General features: G+C 43.3%; 1 protein-coding gene across 1 annotated transcript; it reads left to right on the forward strand.

Annotated features, from left to right (window-relative positions):
* Positions 1-12,503: 12,503 nt before the first annotated feature.
* On the forward strand, positions 12,504-15,243 carry LOC147432799 (uncharacterized). Its single transcript, XM_086491648.1, has 5 exons — positions 12,504-13,256; positions 13,356-13,985; positions 14,094-14,841; positions 15,059-15,151; positions 15,191-15,243. The coding sequence occupies exons 1-5, from the start codon at positions 12,894-12,896 to the stop codon at positions 15,241-15,243; spliced, it is 1,887 nt and encodes a 628-aa protein (XP_086347774.1). The 5' UTR covers positions 12,504-12,893.
* Positions 15,244-15,743: the final 500 nt, after the last annotated feature.

Raw genomic sequence — 15,743 nt, forward strand, 5'->3', positions numbered from 1 at the left:
AACAAATTGTGTTTAGCTCCCTTATCTAATAAGGCATGGTATAGTACTTTCCCATAGGGGCTATTTAGCTCAATTGGGTATCGTAGGGGTGGCTCAGATTCTAATGAGTCGTCATCTGTGTCCTCGAAAAATGCTTGCGTGATTCCCAAATTAGCCTCTCGTTGGCGTCTAAGACGTTGTTGTCGTTCTCGAGCCTCAACTCTTGCTTGGATTTTTCTAAGCTCTGCTTGTTCCTTGGCAGCCTTCTTTTGATGGATGGCTTGCAACTCTTCGTGGCTTAGAGGATCATAATATCTTTTGAATTTACTCCCATTAAGGAATCCAATGGTTTCAACTCCATCTAGAGTCTCCACACGAATGGTACCTTGCGGGGTAATTTCACACACTCAATATGGTCCCTTACCAGCGTATTTCAATTTCTTCTTTTCATTACGTACCCCGTACATAAGAACTTTATCACCAACCTTGATGTCTTTATCCTTTAAATGGCTATCAAACCACTTCTTTCTCCTATCCTTCTCCACTAGAGCATTTCGCACAGCTAATTGCCTCCCTTCATCTAGCCTTTCCAGGATATATAATCGCTCAACTAAGGGGTTACCATCCCAACCTTCTTGAGAAGCTACTCGAAGACTAGGAATGACAAACTCCCATGGCATAACTGCTTCTTGGCCATACACCATCTTAAACGATGTGCAATTAATAGTAACTTTATACGCAATATGATAAGCCCATAAAGCTGATGTAAGCTTTAGGTCCCAATCAGTGCGATGAGCCTCAACTGTCTTTGTCAAAATGGAGATGAGAGTTTTGTTGGTACTCTTAGCTTAGCCATTTGCTTGGGGATAATAGGGTGTAGACTTGTGGTGAGATATCATGAAGTTTGATGTGAGTTCTTTTATTACTTCATTTATAAAATGAGTTCCATTGTCACTCACAAGTTCAAAGGGGCATCCAAAACGTGTGATAATGTTCTCAAAGAGGAACTTAGCTGTTGTTTTTGCATCCACCTTTCGTGTTGCTTTTGCTTCAGCCCATTTGGTTACATAGTCGGTAGCCACAATGATATATCATGATTGTACAATGGACGCGCTATCTCGGCAAAGTTTAAAATAAACCTTCGATAATAACCAACATGGCCCATAAATCTTTGAACTCCTTTATAGTTCGTAGGTGGTGGCAAATCGGCAATGGCTTTAATCTTACTCTCATCTGTGGATATCCCGTTCTTGGACACTATATGCCCTAGAATGACTCCATGCTTAACCCAAAATTGGCATTTGAAAGGGTTCAATGAGATGCGATAAAATCTGCACCTTTCAAATATTTTTCGTAGATATAACAAATGCTTCTCCCAAGAAGAATAAACACAAAGGTCGTCTAGGAAAGCTTCACAAAACTCCCTTAGAAATTCTTTAAACGCAGTGTTTATTAATCGTTGGAATGTAGCAGGGGCATTTGTTAAGCCAAAAGCCATAACACGAAATGCAAACACTCCAAACTCTGTGATAAAAGCAGTTTTAGCTTGGTCCTCTAATGCAATTGTGATTTGATTGTAACCAGAGTACCCATCTAAAAAGCTATAAGCGTCCTTGCCCGCAACTCTTTCAAGCACATGTTCTGAATATGGCAAGGGATAATGATCTCTCCTAGTGGCTGCATTAACTTTCTTGAGGTCCACGCACACTCTTAGTTTCCCATTCTTTTTTGGCACAATGACTATTGGAGAAACCCATTCTGAGTGCTCAATAGGGTATATGAATCCACATTGGATAAGTTTTTCAATCTCCTCTTGTACAATTTTGGCATACTTAGGATTCATTGGATAGGGTCGTTGCTGGACGGGTTTAGCAGTGTTGGTCATGGGAATTGTATGTTGCACCACAGAAGGTGGAACGCCCTTCATGTCATGATATGTCCAAGCAAAGATATCCTTGTATTCCTTGCGGATCTCCTTAAGTACAGTCTCTTCAGTTTCGGTAAGGTCTTGAGCAATAAAGACTGGTTTAGACTCCTCACCTGGTTCTGCTAATTCTATCTCTTTAACTATCGCTGGACCATCATAGACTCCCCTGCTTCCATTGGTAGGTATTCGTTGGGCTTTGGCATACACAACCTTTCGCTCCCCCGTGGTATAAGATTTAAAATGTTCAGGAGCCGTATGTAAGTCAGCAGGCTCTTGTCCTGACAGAGACCTTTCTTTTAGTTCTGCCTCCTTTTGTTGTTGAGCTAACTCTCGGTTTTGACGTCTTCTTATAGTTCGACTCAATTTCGGCTCTATAACCTCCAATTGAGCGAGGTCAATGGGTCGCGGGTTGCACCACATGACACTTTGGAGATGTTCACCTCAATTGTCTACTAGCTTTCTATGAGCATCACATGCCCCTAGATAGCTAAGCCATTCTGCATTAGATCTTTCCTTGTTTATCCTAGCTCTCACAATTGCTCGATATCGTCGTCTCTTATATGACCTTTGTTTCTTGTTAAGGTTTTGATTTTGGTAAATGTTTGAACTCGACTCGCCTGATAGGTCTTTGCTTGTATCTTCTTCACTCTCATATAAATTACCATAGACGGTCGTACTAGGCCTTGAGTATTTATTTTCTATACTTGGTTCACTCGATGTTTCCTAAGGTTCTGAATCCATTTCTTCCTGAGATTCCGTTTCCGATGTGTATTGGCCTGAAGCCTTTAAGGAATCATCAGTTTCACTCTCAGGTAGGTGTGCCTCTTTCTTATCATCGGATTTTACATGCGCTACACCTAACATGTTTACTGGTGCAATGTGTGGTATCTCTTCCCCATCTGGTGTTACCCAAGTTGTTCCTCTAGCTCCCCATGTATCTATAGTTGCCGCTAGGTGCACCCAATCGACATTGTCTGACTCAGCCATTCCGGGTAGGATATCCATATAAGGAGAGTTCTCCCCAATATCCGTGTCTTCGTTACATGTGTAACAATACTGTAATGGAGCTGAGTGAATTGTTGTGTCTGATCGATTATCAATGATGAATTTATTTCCTAGAGGATGCGTTCGACCACTTAAAAGATCAACTCGAATGACAGAGTCTTGGAACTGTAAGTAGACGTGGTTTTTGGACCAGTCATGCACCATTTTTGCTTCCCTCATGAATGGACGCCCTAAGATGATCTCAAATGACATAGGATGCTTGGAAAATTCCATAACAATGAAAGTCTGCCTTACCTTGTGTCCCAAGACCTTGATCTTGAGATCCTTTAGCATTCCAATAGGCGTAACAATAGATCCATTAGCCATTTTTACCACTACGCTTGTGGCTTCAAGGTGAGGTCTCCCCATAGACTCCCAACAACTCTTTGTCACCATGCTGACTCCCGCACCACCGTCAAGGACCCCCTTTACAGTTAATCCTTCAGTAGTGATTGGTAGAGTAGCATTAGATTCATCACCTTCAAAGTATTGCCCCAACTTGTTAACGGGTATTTCAATTACAGATTCATGTCCCGCTAGGTCAGATGGTGGTGCTAAATGTTCCTCATCATTCATCACCGAGTCAGGTTTGTTCATATGTGCAAACTGTGGTAATCCGGCCTGTAATTCTCCATTGAGAAGCGCTCGCAGTGCTAGGAATAATTCTGGATCTCCGTATAACTTAGATATGATAGTCGTACGTGTTTCTGAGGACATGAAATCCATCAGCTTGGCAACATTTAATGGCATCTTATGGGACGTAGGACCTTGACAAGAGAATGGTGAAGATGGAATCTCCACTTCCTCAAGGGGGTCGGGCATTCCCTCATTGAACATTCTCTCTAGTAGGAAAGGTGTGTGTCCACTTTCAGATGTCCTACCCTCACTCTCTTCCCGAATGATACTGGGTATAGCTAACGGCCTATAGTTCTTGTGAGGTTAAACTTGTGTGGGAAACACTGTGTCCGACATCTGGATATGTTTCGGTTCAGGTTCTAATTTTCATTGAGTTTCTTCCACCAAACCCCTCAGTTGTTGGACTTGTTCAATTTCCACTGTTGGGTTTGGATAGGTTCCAATCTTTCTCTTGCAATCCTCATTTTTTGTCTCTCGTGGCTTATCTTGGCGCTTTGCAACTGGGTGGTTTAACTTTGAATACTCTTTTGGTGTTCGTCGTAATTCCCTCTCGTGATCCTCCTCACTGGCTTTTTCCTTTGTAGTAACAGTTTTGGTCTCCGTGGTCTCTATCGAATCTGAGTCATCCTCAGGGTCATTCATATACACGGGATCCTCTCCTGTCCCTATGTTAGTCTTTGAACTAGGTTTTGAGCTAGAAGCATTAAGGGATTTCTTTCTTTGTGTTTTCTTCTTTCTCGCTCGGCCAATGGATGAAGCATCACTCTCTTCGAGGATGTAATTTTGCTTTTGGAGCATCGACCGTGTGAGTGCATTCACTGGTGCTATGTTTATAGTCGGTGGTGTCCCATCAACAATCTCTATTATGTTCAATGGTGTGATTTTCGGTGCGTTTGGATTGTTAGGACACTGTGCGATTAAATGATCTATGCCACAACGATTACAAGTGAGTATTCGCATTGCCAATGCACTCCCTTGACTTGTTTGCATTAGTGCGGCATTATTTTGCATTCTAATGGGACACTCAGCTACTCGATGTGGTCCACCACATTCGTAGCACTGAAGAGGTGGTCTCCTGGCAAAACTATTAATGTTTTGGCCTCTTGCTGCTAGTGCAGTAGCTTGATATACCGGTTTGATTTGTCCCCAATGGTCTTCCATATAGTACATGGGACACTCCTCAAGCATGTCGACTCCATAGGTGATACTAGAGTCTATGTCCTCTTCGCAATCTACATAAGTACTAGATGACTCGCAACCTATTTGGTTCATAGGTGTAACTCTTGGATGAGTGGGTTGCGGTCCTAGCACTGGAGGTGGCAACGGTGTGGTTTGGGCCGCATTTTGGGTTCTAGGGACCATGTGCTGTAATGGCAACTGTTGCTCCATGGGTGGGGTAGGCATCAATGCAGGAACTCGAGGTGAGTCTGCCCAAGCTATAGGCGGTCTATTTTCCATGATGCGTTTAAGCATTAGGCAATCCTTCGCTTGATGGCCATACCTACCACACGCGTTACAAGTCCCGTTAAACTTTACTCTGAAAGTAGGGCATTCACTCGTAGTATGTGGGCCCAAGCAAATTGAGCACCATTCTTGCTCCCTTCTTGGATACATATGAGTGTTTTGTGGAGCACGATTACCCCTACGGCTTTCTTGGATGGCCTTGGTGAGATCTGCCAAAGTCATCTCAGATATCGTTTGCTCTTTCATGATTGGCTTTATCTTCATTGGCTCATGCCCTGACGCTTGCGAGCTACTAGACTTCGGCTCGGCAGACACTCTTTCTCCTACAATCATTAAATTATCCTCCAATTGGATTGCATTCATGGTGACTGCTTCCCAAGTAGTGATACCTCTAATGACTAGGCCATTATAGATACTTTCATGTCGTAGTCCCCTAATGAATCTATCGAGCAATTGGTTGTTGTTGAATCGCTCGTTTGGATTGCATCAAGAATTCAAATTCTTTAGGCGACTAATGAAGTCTCTCACGGATTCACCTTCTTCTCGTTGGGCTTTCTGGAGCTGAGAGGCTACACCCCAAAGTACTCCCTCTCGTATGTGCTCTTTCAAGAACAATCTCCTAAGAGTAGAGTAGATCGTTTTCTCTTCTACTCTTAAGGTTCTATACCAATCTCCAGCCTTTCCGCTTAGGGTCAAACTCAAAGCCTTACACTTATGTAGCTCATTGTGCTCTTCCAAGGAATCGCACACATGTTCAAAGACTTCCATATGCTTTCTAGCTTCTCTGTCTCCACTGAATTTTTGTGTGAGCTTAGCTACTTGAACTGCCTTGCTCCTAGGCTCTCTATCAGGTGCACTACGCATGTTTTCCGCAATAGAGGGACCGATAGTTTGAGCCAATGCTACCAAATCTCCTATTTGAGCAGGTATAATGGGTGTATGTGCTCCTGGGACCACATGTGAGATGGGAGTTGGCCTTGGCCTTGGCATACGCGCGGCTCTTGGGTCCCATATTTCGTATGGTGGTGTACCAGACGGTGGTCCAAAGTTTACAGGCGTGGCCCTAGGCATAGGGGGTGCCTGATATGGCATGTTATTATTAAATGGCATGGCTCCACTTGTATAAGAGCTTGGATAATGCCATTGTGGATTGTAAGCTCTTGGAATAATCGGAGGTGTAGGAGCTACATGAGGCTGAGGTACGAAAGGTGCACATGATTGATACATACATGTAGGTATAGTTGGGGGCACTGTGCTACTAGGCATCGGCGCAGTATTAACAAATGAACTCCATGGTGTACTTCTTGTCATGCTCACCACTGGGATATGCATGGTAGCCGTAGTGTCATTAAGAGAAAGATGAGCTAGATCTAGGAAGGTAAAGCTGCCACTTGTAGGCTCAGATTGTACTGAGGCTCTTGGCGAAACAACATATGGAGGATCAATGGGGCTCACTGAGGGAGTCTCCATTTGTGATAAAGTTGGTTGGTTGGCCTTTCCCGTATCCAAGAATCTCATTAGGCATGTTGAAGGCATGTTGATCCCTGTGTTCTGTCTTTCTAACTCGAAATCCTATGGAGGACATCACAGACTTTCTGTTGTTGCTCATCTATGCTAGTAGCACCCGATGTGGATTGTAGAACATCTAACCAACCCACATGATAGGTGTGTCCTGTGTACCGATCAGTTAAAGCTTCTGCTTGTAGGTCATACTCCCAATTTTCGTTTAGGAATATCCCATCTAGGCCTGGCGTGCTGGAGGTTTCCCTCAAGGTGGAAGCATTATTGCTCCCCATCGCTTGCCCCTCCGTGACTGCTACCTTGGGAGCACTCGGTCGCTCAGCTAGCATCATTGTTGTCATAGGAGCCTTTGCTTTCAGAGCTCGAATTTGTTCTAGCCTTCGTAGGTTCTCAATTTCCCTCTCCCTTGTTGCTTGCATATAACGTTCGATCTCTTGCACTTCGGCTAGACTCCTACCCTCGGGTAGTAGAACCTCAGAGGGAGATAGTCCTAAAGGATCAGGAGGTGCAGTGGATGGAACATTCACATGCACACTCTCAAGAAGCATAGGGTCTATTTTAGGCATGAATGACGAATTTACTTCTCCACTCCCTTCATTTATTTCATTAACCGCATGTTCGGAGCGAGTAGCAATACTAAGGGTCTCTTTTAAGTGGCTAATCACGCTGGACCCGGGCCGTGGGCCCATGGCATGCATGTCTTGACTTGAACTATCAGGGTTTGGTGTAGGATACCCCTCCATGACTTCGTAGTCAGAGGAAGAATCACTAGACGCGATATGAGGATCTTGGTTCGCGCTACCTTGAGTCCCGGCCGAAGGTCCAGAACCTAGGGTGGAGGAATAATGGGTGCCCGCGTAAATGGAGGCACCACCAATATGCTCGTGCTCTAACACTCGTCCAGAGCATAGGTACATGTGACCTCCTCTAAACGTGTTGGTGAGTGCCCGTGAAGGCCGCTCACTTAGTTTTTTTTTTTTTTGGTGTTTATAACCCAAGTTTTTCGTTATTCTTGGTTATTTTTTGTAACCAAGCCACAAAATATGGCGTGTAATAGCTCAGGACGAGCGTTTTGGCTAAAGGAACGTGCCGTGCTTTACAGCTCCCTATTCGGCTACGTGAAGCCCTCGAAATCCCAAAAATAGTCTTTATAGTCCTCGAAATCCTAAAAATAGTTTTTAAATATAAAAAGGTGTCTAAAGTTAAGGTTTGTCACAAAGAATACACACGAGCATTGGGTCCAATTAATCTCAACATCTTTGTGCATGGATTTCTATGCCCACACACATTTATTCGCATTTCTAATGAGCATTTGAACAAAGATATTGTACTAGGATTTCCATGGATGAGAACTTATAGAGATGTCCAAGATTGGGATGCTAAAGTTCTTGAGCTAACACTCAAAGGTGGACAATCTCGGAGGGGTTCACCGTTCAGTACCCCCCTATATAATGTTTGTTCGTGGGGTATTAAAAAGACCCCTCTTTTAACATGTCTGAATGAATAAAATGACCCCTTATTACAGATTTGTTTTTCATTGATCAAACTTCAAGTACCATTGTCTTGATGCTTGCTTTAAACCATACAAGCTCTTCTTTAATCTGCAAACCATTTTCTCCTTATCTTTTACTTCATACCCCTTTGGTTGAAGCATGTAGATTTCCTCCTCTAAGTCACCGTGAGGGAATGCCGTATTTACATCCATTTGCTCGAGATTTAGATCATGAGCAGCCACAAGGCTTAAGACAAGCCTAATTGAGTTCATTTTTGCAACAGGAGAAAATATTTCATTGAAGTCAATACCTTTCTTTTGAGAAAAACCTTTTACCACAAGCCTAGACTTGTACCTTTTCTTCCCACCTTCTTCTTCCTTTAGCTTGTACACCCATTTGTTTTGAAGTGCCCGCTTACCTTTAGGCAACTCAACCAACTCCCATGTTTGGTTGCGATGTAGTGAGTCCATCTCCACTTGCATGCTCTTCGTCCATTCTTCTTTGAATTCATGTTGCATAGCTTCTTCATATGATTCCGGCTCTTCAGAATCTGAGATCAAGAGATGGTTGAAGGAAGGAACAAACCTTTCTGGAGGTCTACTTGCTCTTGTAGATCTTCGGGGAATAGGTTGAGGCTCCTCATTTGGTTGACGTTGTTGCACATTGTCACCGTTTGCAGTCCTTGAGTCTTCACCGTCCTCAAGCTCCATGTACTCATCACCTGTTTCTTTTTTTGTTTTTTTTCCAAGTAATCTTTGTACATATTTTGTTCGTTAAAAATTACATCCCTACTCCTTAAGATTTTACCATCTTCACGATTCCATAGGCGATACCCAAAGTCTCCTTCTCCATAGCCAATGAAGAAACACTTTTTGGACTTTGAATCTGACTTTGATCTTAGGCTTCTATCTATGTGCATGAAAGCCTCACACCCAAACACTTTGAGAAATGCATAATTCACCGGTTTACCTGTCCATGCCTCTTCTGGAACTCCCCCATCCAATGCCGTTGAGGGTGACTGATTGATTAAGTACACAGACGTACTTACAGCTTCCGCCCAAAGCTCAAGCGGTAGGCCTGCATGTAGCCGCATGCTTCGTGCTCGTTCCATGATTGTCCTGTTCATCCTTTCCAAAATCCCATTTTGTTGAGGTGTCCTTGGGGTTGTCCTTTGCCTCCGAATGCCATTGCTAGCACAAAAGCTTTCAAAAGCTTGGCTGCAATATTCGCCTCCATTGTCGGATCTGAGGCATTTAACCTTGGTACCTGTTTCATTCTCCACAAAGGCTTTCCACCTTTGAAATATGGAAAATACATCGGATTTATTCTTCATGACATAAACCCATGTTTTTCTAGTCGCATCGTCTATGAATGTTACATAGTACAATGAGCCACCAAGTGATGGTGTACTTGCAGGACCCCAAACATCAGAATGAACCAACTCAAGTTTTTTATTTTTTCTTTCATTTCCTGATTTTTGAAATTTTACCCTCTTTTGTTTACCATAAACACAATCTTCACAGAACTCTAAGTCCACTTCTTTCAAACCTGGTAGAAGCTTCTTTGTTTGAAGGATTTGCATTCCTTTGGCACTCATATGCCCAAGTCGGTAGTGCCACACCGCACTGTCAACTTCTGTAGTTGCTGCACAAGCTGAAGGTTGCGTGCTAACAGTACACAAGTAAAGTGTACCAACTTTTTCACCCTTGGCAACCACCAAAGATCCCTTTGAGATCTTCCACCGTTTGTTTCCGAATGCAATGTTGTGACCTTCATCGTCCAATTGTCCTGTAGAGATCAAATTTTTGCGAAGAGAAGGAACATGCCTAACATCTTTAAGCTTCCATTCATTTCCGTTAGCAGTTTTGACAGAAACTGTACCTTTGCTGACAATCTCACAAGCTTCATCATCTCCCAAGTATACATACCCAAAATTACCTTTGGTGTAGTCTTGGAAATGTTGCTTGTGTGGTGTCGCATGGAATGAAGCCCCGGAATCTACTATCCAGGAATTAGACACATTGTCTAATGAGAGAATTAGAGCATCTTGCTCTACTTTACCTGCCACATTGGCCTCCGATGTTGGCTTGTTGTCTTGAGACTCTGTCTCCTTCTTCTTCTTGGACCAGCAATCCTTCTTGACGTGGCCCTTCTTGCCAATGTTCCAACATTCAAGAACTGACTTTGTGTGTGACTTGCTCCGCCTTGAGCGATCACGACCCTTTTGGTTTTTGAACCTCTCCTTAAGCCTTCCTCTTGTTTCCACTGATAGTGCAGCACTTGATGATTCTCCTGTGCTTCTCCTTCGCATTTCCTCGCTTAGCAGAACACCCACAACATCATCAAACTTAAGAGTATTTGTGCCAGAGATAGAATTACTTACAGCCATCACAAGGCTGTCCCAACTATCCGGTAGAGATGATAGTATAAGGAGAGCTCGCACTTCGTCATCGAAATTGATTTTCACTGATCGAAGTTGACTTATGTTTGTGTTAAAGTCATTTAGGTGTTCTGCAACTGAACCATTCTCTGCCATCTTTAGATTGAACAAGCGCTTCATAAGAAATACCATATTGGATGCCGGTGGTTTCTCGTAGAAGTCATCAAGTGACTTCATCAAGTCCTCCGTGGTCTTCATCTCCGAAACATTGAAGGCCACCGTTGACGCCAAGCTTAACCGGATTGTTCCCAGTGCCTTTCGATCAAGGATCCATGCTTCATCTACCATTGTTGCGGGTTTCTTCGCAAGACCGCCTAGTGGCAAATAGAGGTCCTTCTGGTAGAGATAGTCTTCAATCTGCATCTTCCAATGTTGGTAGTTTTTGCCGTTGAACTGCTCAATCTTGAGCTTCCCTTCCTCCGCCATAACTCCCACTCAATTCAAGGAATCCTTTCCTTGAGATAATTTAGCTACGAGCAAACCTTGCTCTGATACCAGTTGTTAGGAAATAAGACGTAGCTAAATAGATAATTGAGTAGATTACTTAATGGAGAGACACAAATTTATATACACGAGATTATAGAGTAGAGAGAGAGAGAGAGAGTACACACGATATACGTGGTTCACCCAATGTGGGCTACGTCCACGGGAAAGCAGCCACTCAATGGCTTTAGTACTTCAAAACAAGAAGTAGTTTACAAAGGGATTATACCCTTAATGGAGCTCCCGCCTTGCTTCACTCTCACCACCTCACACTCACCTTGTTACATCAACTTCACACTATGAAATGTGTGTAGAAATGGCCTCCTTTTATAGGCCAAAAGGGTTGTCCTCTGTTATGAGAGACAGCCATGTGTAGCCGCCCTTGTGCGAATAAGTCCAAATCGGACCCTCCAATCCGCCCATGTGTGGCCGCCCTTGAGAAGACAAGTCCGCTTTTGAATTCGGCCACCGGCCACCGGCCATTGACTTCCAACCACCGGCCACCGGCCATTGACTTCCAACCACCGGCCATCGGCCATTGACTACCGGCCACCGGCCAACCGACCGGTTGTTTTCCGACCACTTTCCGGCCGCCGTCCGGCCATAATATTCCGGCGAAAAAGAATATTCCGGCGAAAAAAAGTCTCGAGGCCTTTAAAGTTGCCCCTGATTCTTGTCCGTGAAAATTTTGGTTTTCAGTGAGTGATTTTCCTTCACGCACGATGGCTTCTCCTCATAATGGGGGCCTTACAAATGTGCGCTTTTACCATAGAAAAATTACAAGGGTAAATCAGGCTCCATACTTAACAATGTGCCCATATGCCTAGAGTGAAGAAAATGATTGCCACTAAGTGCGAGAATGAAAAAATACCAGATTCAAAGTACCAAGTGCCAAAATAGTGTCAACAGCTCAAAGAAAGGCCAATCAAGAGCTAAGTATTACTTACAAGGGGTATATGACAGTGTGGGTCATGAAAAAGCTAACTGGGTAAAAATTTGCATCACTAGATAATGATCACGATTATTATCTTTAGGATCAAAACTGGCATCTGCTTGCACTTGTTCACTTTAACACTAGGTTGGTAACAGGACAGATTTATGTCCTAGGACACTTTTATGTCCTGTTAACTCGCAATTTTGCCCGAATTAATTCTAAAAATATAAATAGGACTAGTACATGGGACCAATCCTCAAATTTCTCAAAAGACTTGAAAAAAACTTGGAATTAATTTCAAACCAGTTGCATGCCAACAAGGTTGGGTAATTAACTCAATCAATAATTCAATTGATGGATTTTATGACAATTGGCCAATTGTCCATGGCATGTCGTGCAAGAAAAATGCTTCCATGCGCGTGCCTAGGCTCTAAATTGGGGGCGGATCTTGACCGTAGGTTGAAGAGGGGATCCAAGGGTTGAGGGTGAAAGCCCCGAAACCCAAAATTGAGTGAGCCCTTGAGCGGGGTCTGGCAAAAACCGATTTTTCCCCTCTTGGAGCTGCCGAATTTTGCAACGTAGATGGCGTCAAATCAGAGGCATTATGCTGCAAGGGAAGTTGGTTGCAGACGCGCTGGATGCTACCCACAATTTTTTCAAGCCCAAGAAGGTGCACTCTTGCAGGTCCCGGCAGTTTGGTTTGGGGCATCATGGGCTGAGCAAGAATTTGGAGAAAAGCATACAGAGGTCTTCTTTTTTGGTGTCCTGCAAAAATACTCAGTTAAAAAGTAGAATTTCTCTTGCTGATTTGAAGGGGATTCAAAGGATTATTCAGCTTCATGGGATGATGTTGCAGAATTTGTTGTGCGGAGCTCTCAACGGGTGCATTCTCCTCAAAGAAACTGTGAGGTAAGACAAGAATCTACACCTACACCTTCTTCATTTGGAATTGGTGAATCAAGTCATGCACCTATGCTATCAAAACGTAATTTGGGGGCTGCAAATGATTTTGATGCCCCGCTTGTTGGGGGGGAAGAGAACATAACGCATGTTGAAGAAGAGGCTGAAGAGACTCCACTTGACCCAACCCCACTTGGTAGGCGTCCTGGAAGACCACCTAAATCACATAAGCGGGGTAGACCAAAAGCATCATGCATGCCTGCAAATGGCACACCTGAAAATGTATCACCCGAATATAGTAAATCTGCATGTGGTGGCCGACCTAGAAAATGTAAGCCTTCTCATGCAGGGAGCAGACCTGGCCCTTCAAGCAGCCCATTTGATGTTGCTAATGATGATGAAAGTGATGATGAGCATGCATCAGAAGGTGAGGGGGTTGAATGTGGTGACAATGAAATATTGGAAGCCGAGGGTCCTGTACTTGATGACTCTCCTGATGGAGATGCACATTTTGTTGATGTGATTCCTCCACAGTGGAAGAGTGGAGATGAATTAGAGCAAGAGCCACATGGTACATTTCGGGCTCTTCCACCTTTCAATGGTGTCAAGGGACCAGACTTGGGACATATGCCACGTGAATTTTGTGAGTTTCATTTGTTTTTGATGCTCTTTCCACTTGACCTTGTTGATCATGTTATTAGTGAGACTAATGCATATGCCGAGAAAGAGAGGCAAAGGTGTGGCCGGTTGTATGACTCCATGCGAAGATGGGCTCCAACAGATCGGCATTCTTTCCTACGCTTCATGGGTGTAGCTTTGGGCATGGCACTACACTACATGCCGTCAAAGCAACATCATTGGAAAGATGAGGTAAGAGGCTCCCTTCTATTTCCTAATTTTGGTGAAAAGATGAGTCAAACTACATTCCAACAAATCAAAAGGTTTTTGCATTTACGGGACAATGCACAAAGACCACCTCGGGGAACTAGAGAGCACAGGTTATGGCAATTGCTTGAGCTAGAGGAGAGGTTGAATTACACTTTTCAAAAGCATTATAATTTAGGTCAATGTGTGACTGTGGATGAACGCATAATTCCTTCTAAGTGTAAATTGAATCCATGTAGAGTTTACAATCCCAAAAAGCCTCATAAATTTGGTATCCAGGTTTGGAATCTATGTGACTCCGCCACGGGGTATAATTTTGCATTTCAAATCTATGACAAGATGCCATGTACTGAATTGTCTTTTTATGTTGTTGCAAATTTGGTGAAGACATTGCCAAGAAAAGGGCACCATGTATTCTTTGATAGTTACTTCACATCTGTGAAGCTTTTGGAGCACCTAAGAAGTGAAGGTCAAGGTGGCACCGGCACTTATGTATGTAACAGGAAGCACTTTCCCACCACCCAAATGTTGAATTTGGGTAAGAGAGCACGGGGTGCTTGTCGGTTTGCTTATTGTAAGAAGCAAGGTCTTGTTGCTTGTTCTTGGATGGACAAAAAAGAGATTCTTTTTGCTTCTAATTGCTATGGTGTGCAAAAAGGTGAGGTGTTGCGCTTGGTTGGTGATAAGAGATTGCCTTTCTCATGTCCGGCACTTGCCGTGAAATATAATGCATGCAAGGCTGGTTGTGATGTCTTTGATAGCATGGTTCTTGGTAGTGGCTATAGCTTGCAAAGTACAATGCATGGTTTTAAGTGGTGGCATGCAGGTTTTTGGGGTCTCATGGATTCTGTTTTTACAAATTGCTGGATTATATGGAAGGAAATGTATGGAAAAAAGGATGTGTGTAGATTTGACTTTATGCTCCATATGCATGAGCAGTTGGTGGACAATGCATTTCGGCCTTATGTATGCAAGAGGCCAGTTGTTGAGGATGCATACAATGGTCACTTTCCTATCCGTTTGCATGATGTAGCCAGCAAGTACTGTGTCGTTTGTTCAGCTAAGCAAAAGAAGCTTCTTTCGGAGCATAAGGAGGTTGATAGCTCAAAGCCATCACGCACCATTTGGGGGTGTGGTAAGTGTCAAAAGGTTATGTGTGCTGACCCTTGCTTCAAGGAATTCCATGCAAGGGTTGTTATCGACTTTCTTTATGATGGGCGCTCAAGAGTCTCTAGACGACGTCATCCGCCCTTATGTAACTTCTCTGTATCACTCTCTCTTTATGTGTAGGTATTTTTTTCATACATGGCTGGTTTTTGTGCTCATTGACTCCCTTTTTTGTTTGTTTGCAGGAAATCTTTTGCAGGTGGGATGCTATTGTCTGGTTTTTGATGTAAAATGCTGGTTTTTGCTGCAGAATGCTGGTGTATTTTGCTACAGAACAGGTTTTGTGCTCATTGACTCCTTTTTTTGTTTGTTTGCAGGAAAGGGTTTGCAGGTTTCAAGCTATTGGCTGGTTTTTGCTGCAAAATCCTAGTTTTTGTTCATGGCTGGCTGTTGTTCATGGCTGGTGTTCGGCGATGGTTGGTTTTTGTTTATGGCTGGCTTCTTATCATGCCTGGGTTTTGTTAGGTATGTCTATTACGCAAAAACCTTTTGTATTAGCTTTCTTCTTGCTTGTATGGATGTATCATCATGGTTTTTTCCCACTTGTGATATGGTTATGGCATCATAAGCCTGCTCACCTTTGCATCATGTTTATGGTATCCTGCAGGCAGCGACTTATACCTTCCTTTTGGTAGCAGCGGATACACATGTAGTGGCTAAAGAAACTATTACATGGAAGATTGTGTTTTGATTGCAGTGGTAGCACATAGTGATGATAGACATTTTGGCCAGTTTTAGTGCGACATGGATATTATGTATCACCTATATGAGGCATTTTGTCAAGTCTTTTGTCACTTGGAATTGTGCTTTGCATTGCTGTTTTTGCATCAGACTCATGACATGCTTGGTTATGGAAGGGATTCTAAATTG

Source organism: Adiantum capillus-veneris, chromosome 20 (assembly GCF_014529385.1).
Source record: "Adiantum capillus-veneris isolate H3 chromosome 20, ASM1452938v2, whole genome shotgun sequence".
Lineage (NCBI taxonomy): Eukaryota > Viridiplantae > Streptophyta > Polypodiopsida > Polypodiales > Pteridaceae > Adiantum > Adiantum capillus-veneris.

What these genes read in the sequence shown, in the direction of transcription:
- LOC147432799 (XM_086491648.1), top strand. Translation starts at nt 12,894, where the DNA reads ATGCTATCAAAACGTAATTTGGGGGCTGCAAATGATTTTGATGCCCCG. An exon ending in ACGCACCATTTGGGGGTGTG is followed by an intron (nt 14,842 to 15,058) that starts GTAAGTGTCAAA and finishes GTTTGTTTGCAG; the next exon opens with GAAATCTTTTGCAGGTGGGA. An exon ending in TGTATTTTGCTACAGAACAG is followed by an intron (nt 15,152 to 15,190) that starts GTTTTGTGCTCA and finishes GTTTGTTTGCAG; the next exon opens with GAAAGGGTTTGCAGGTTTCA.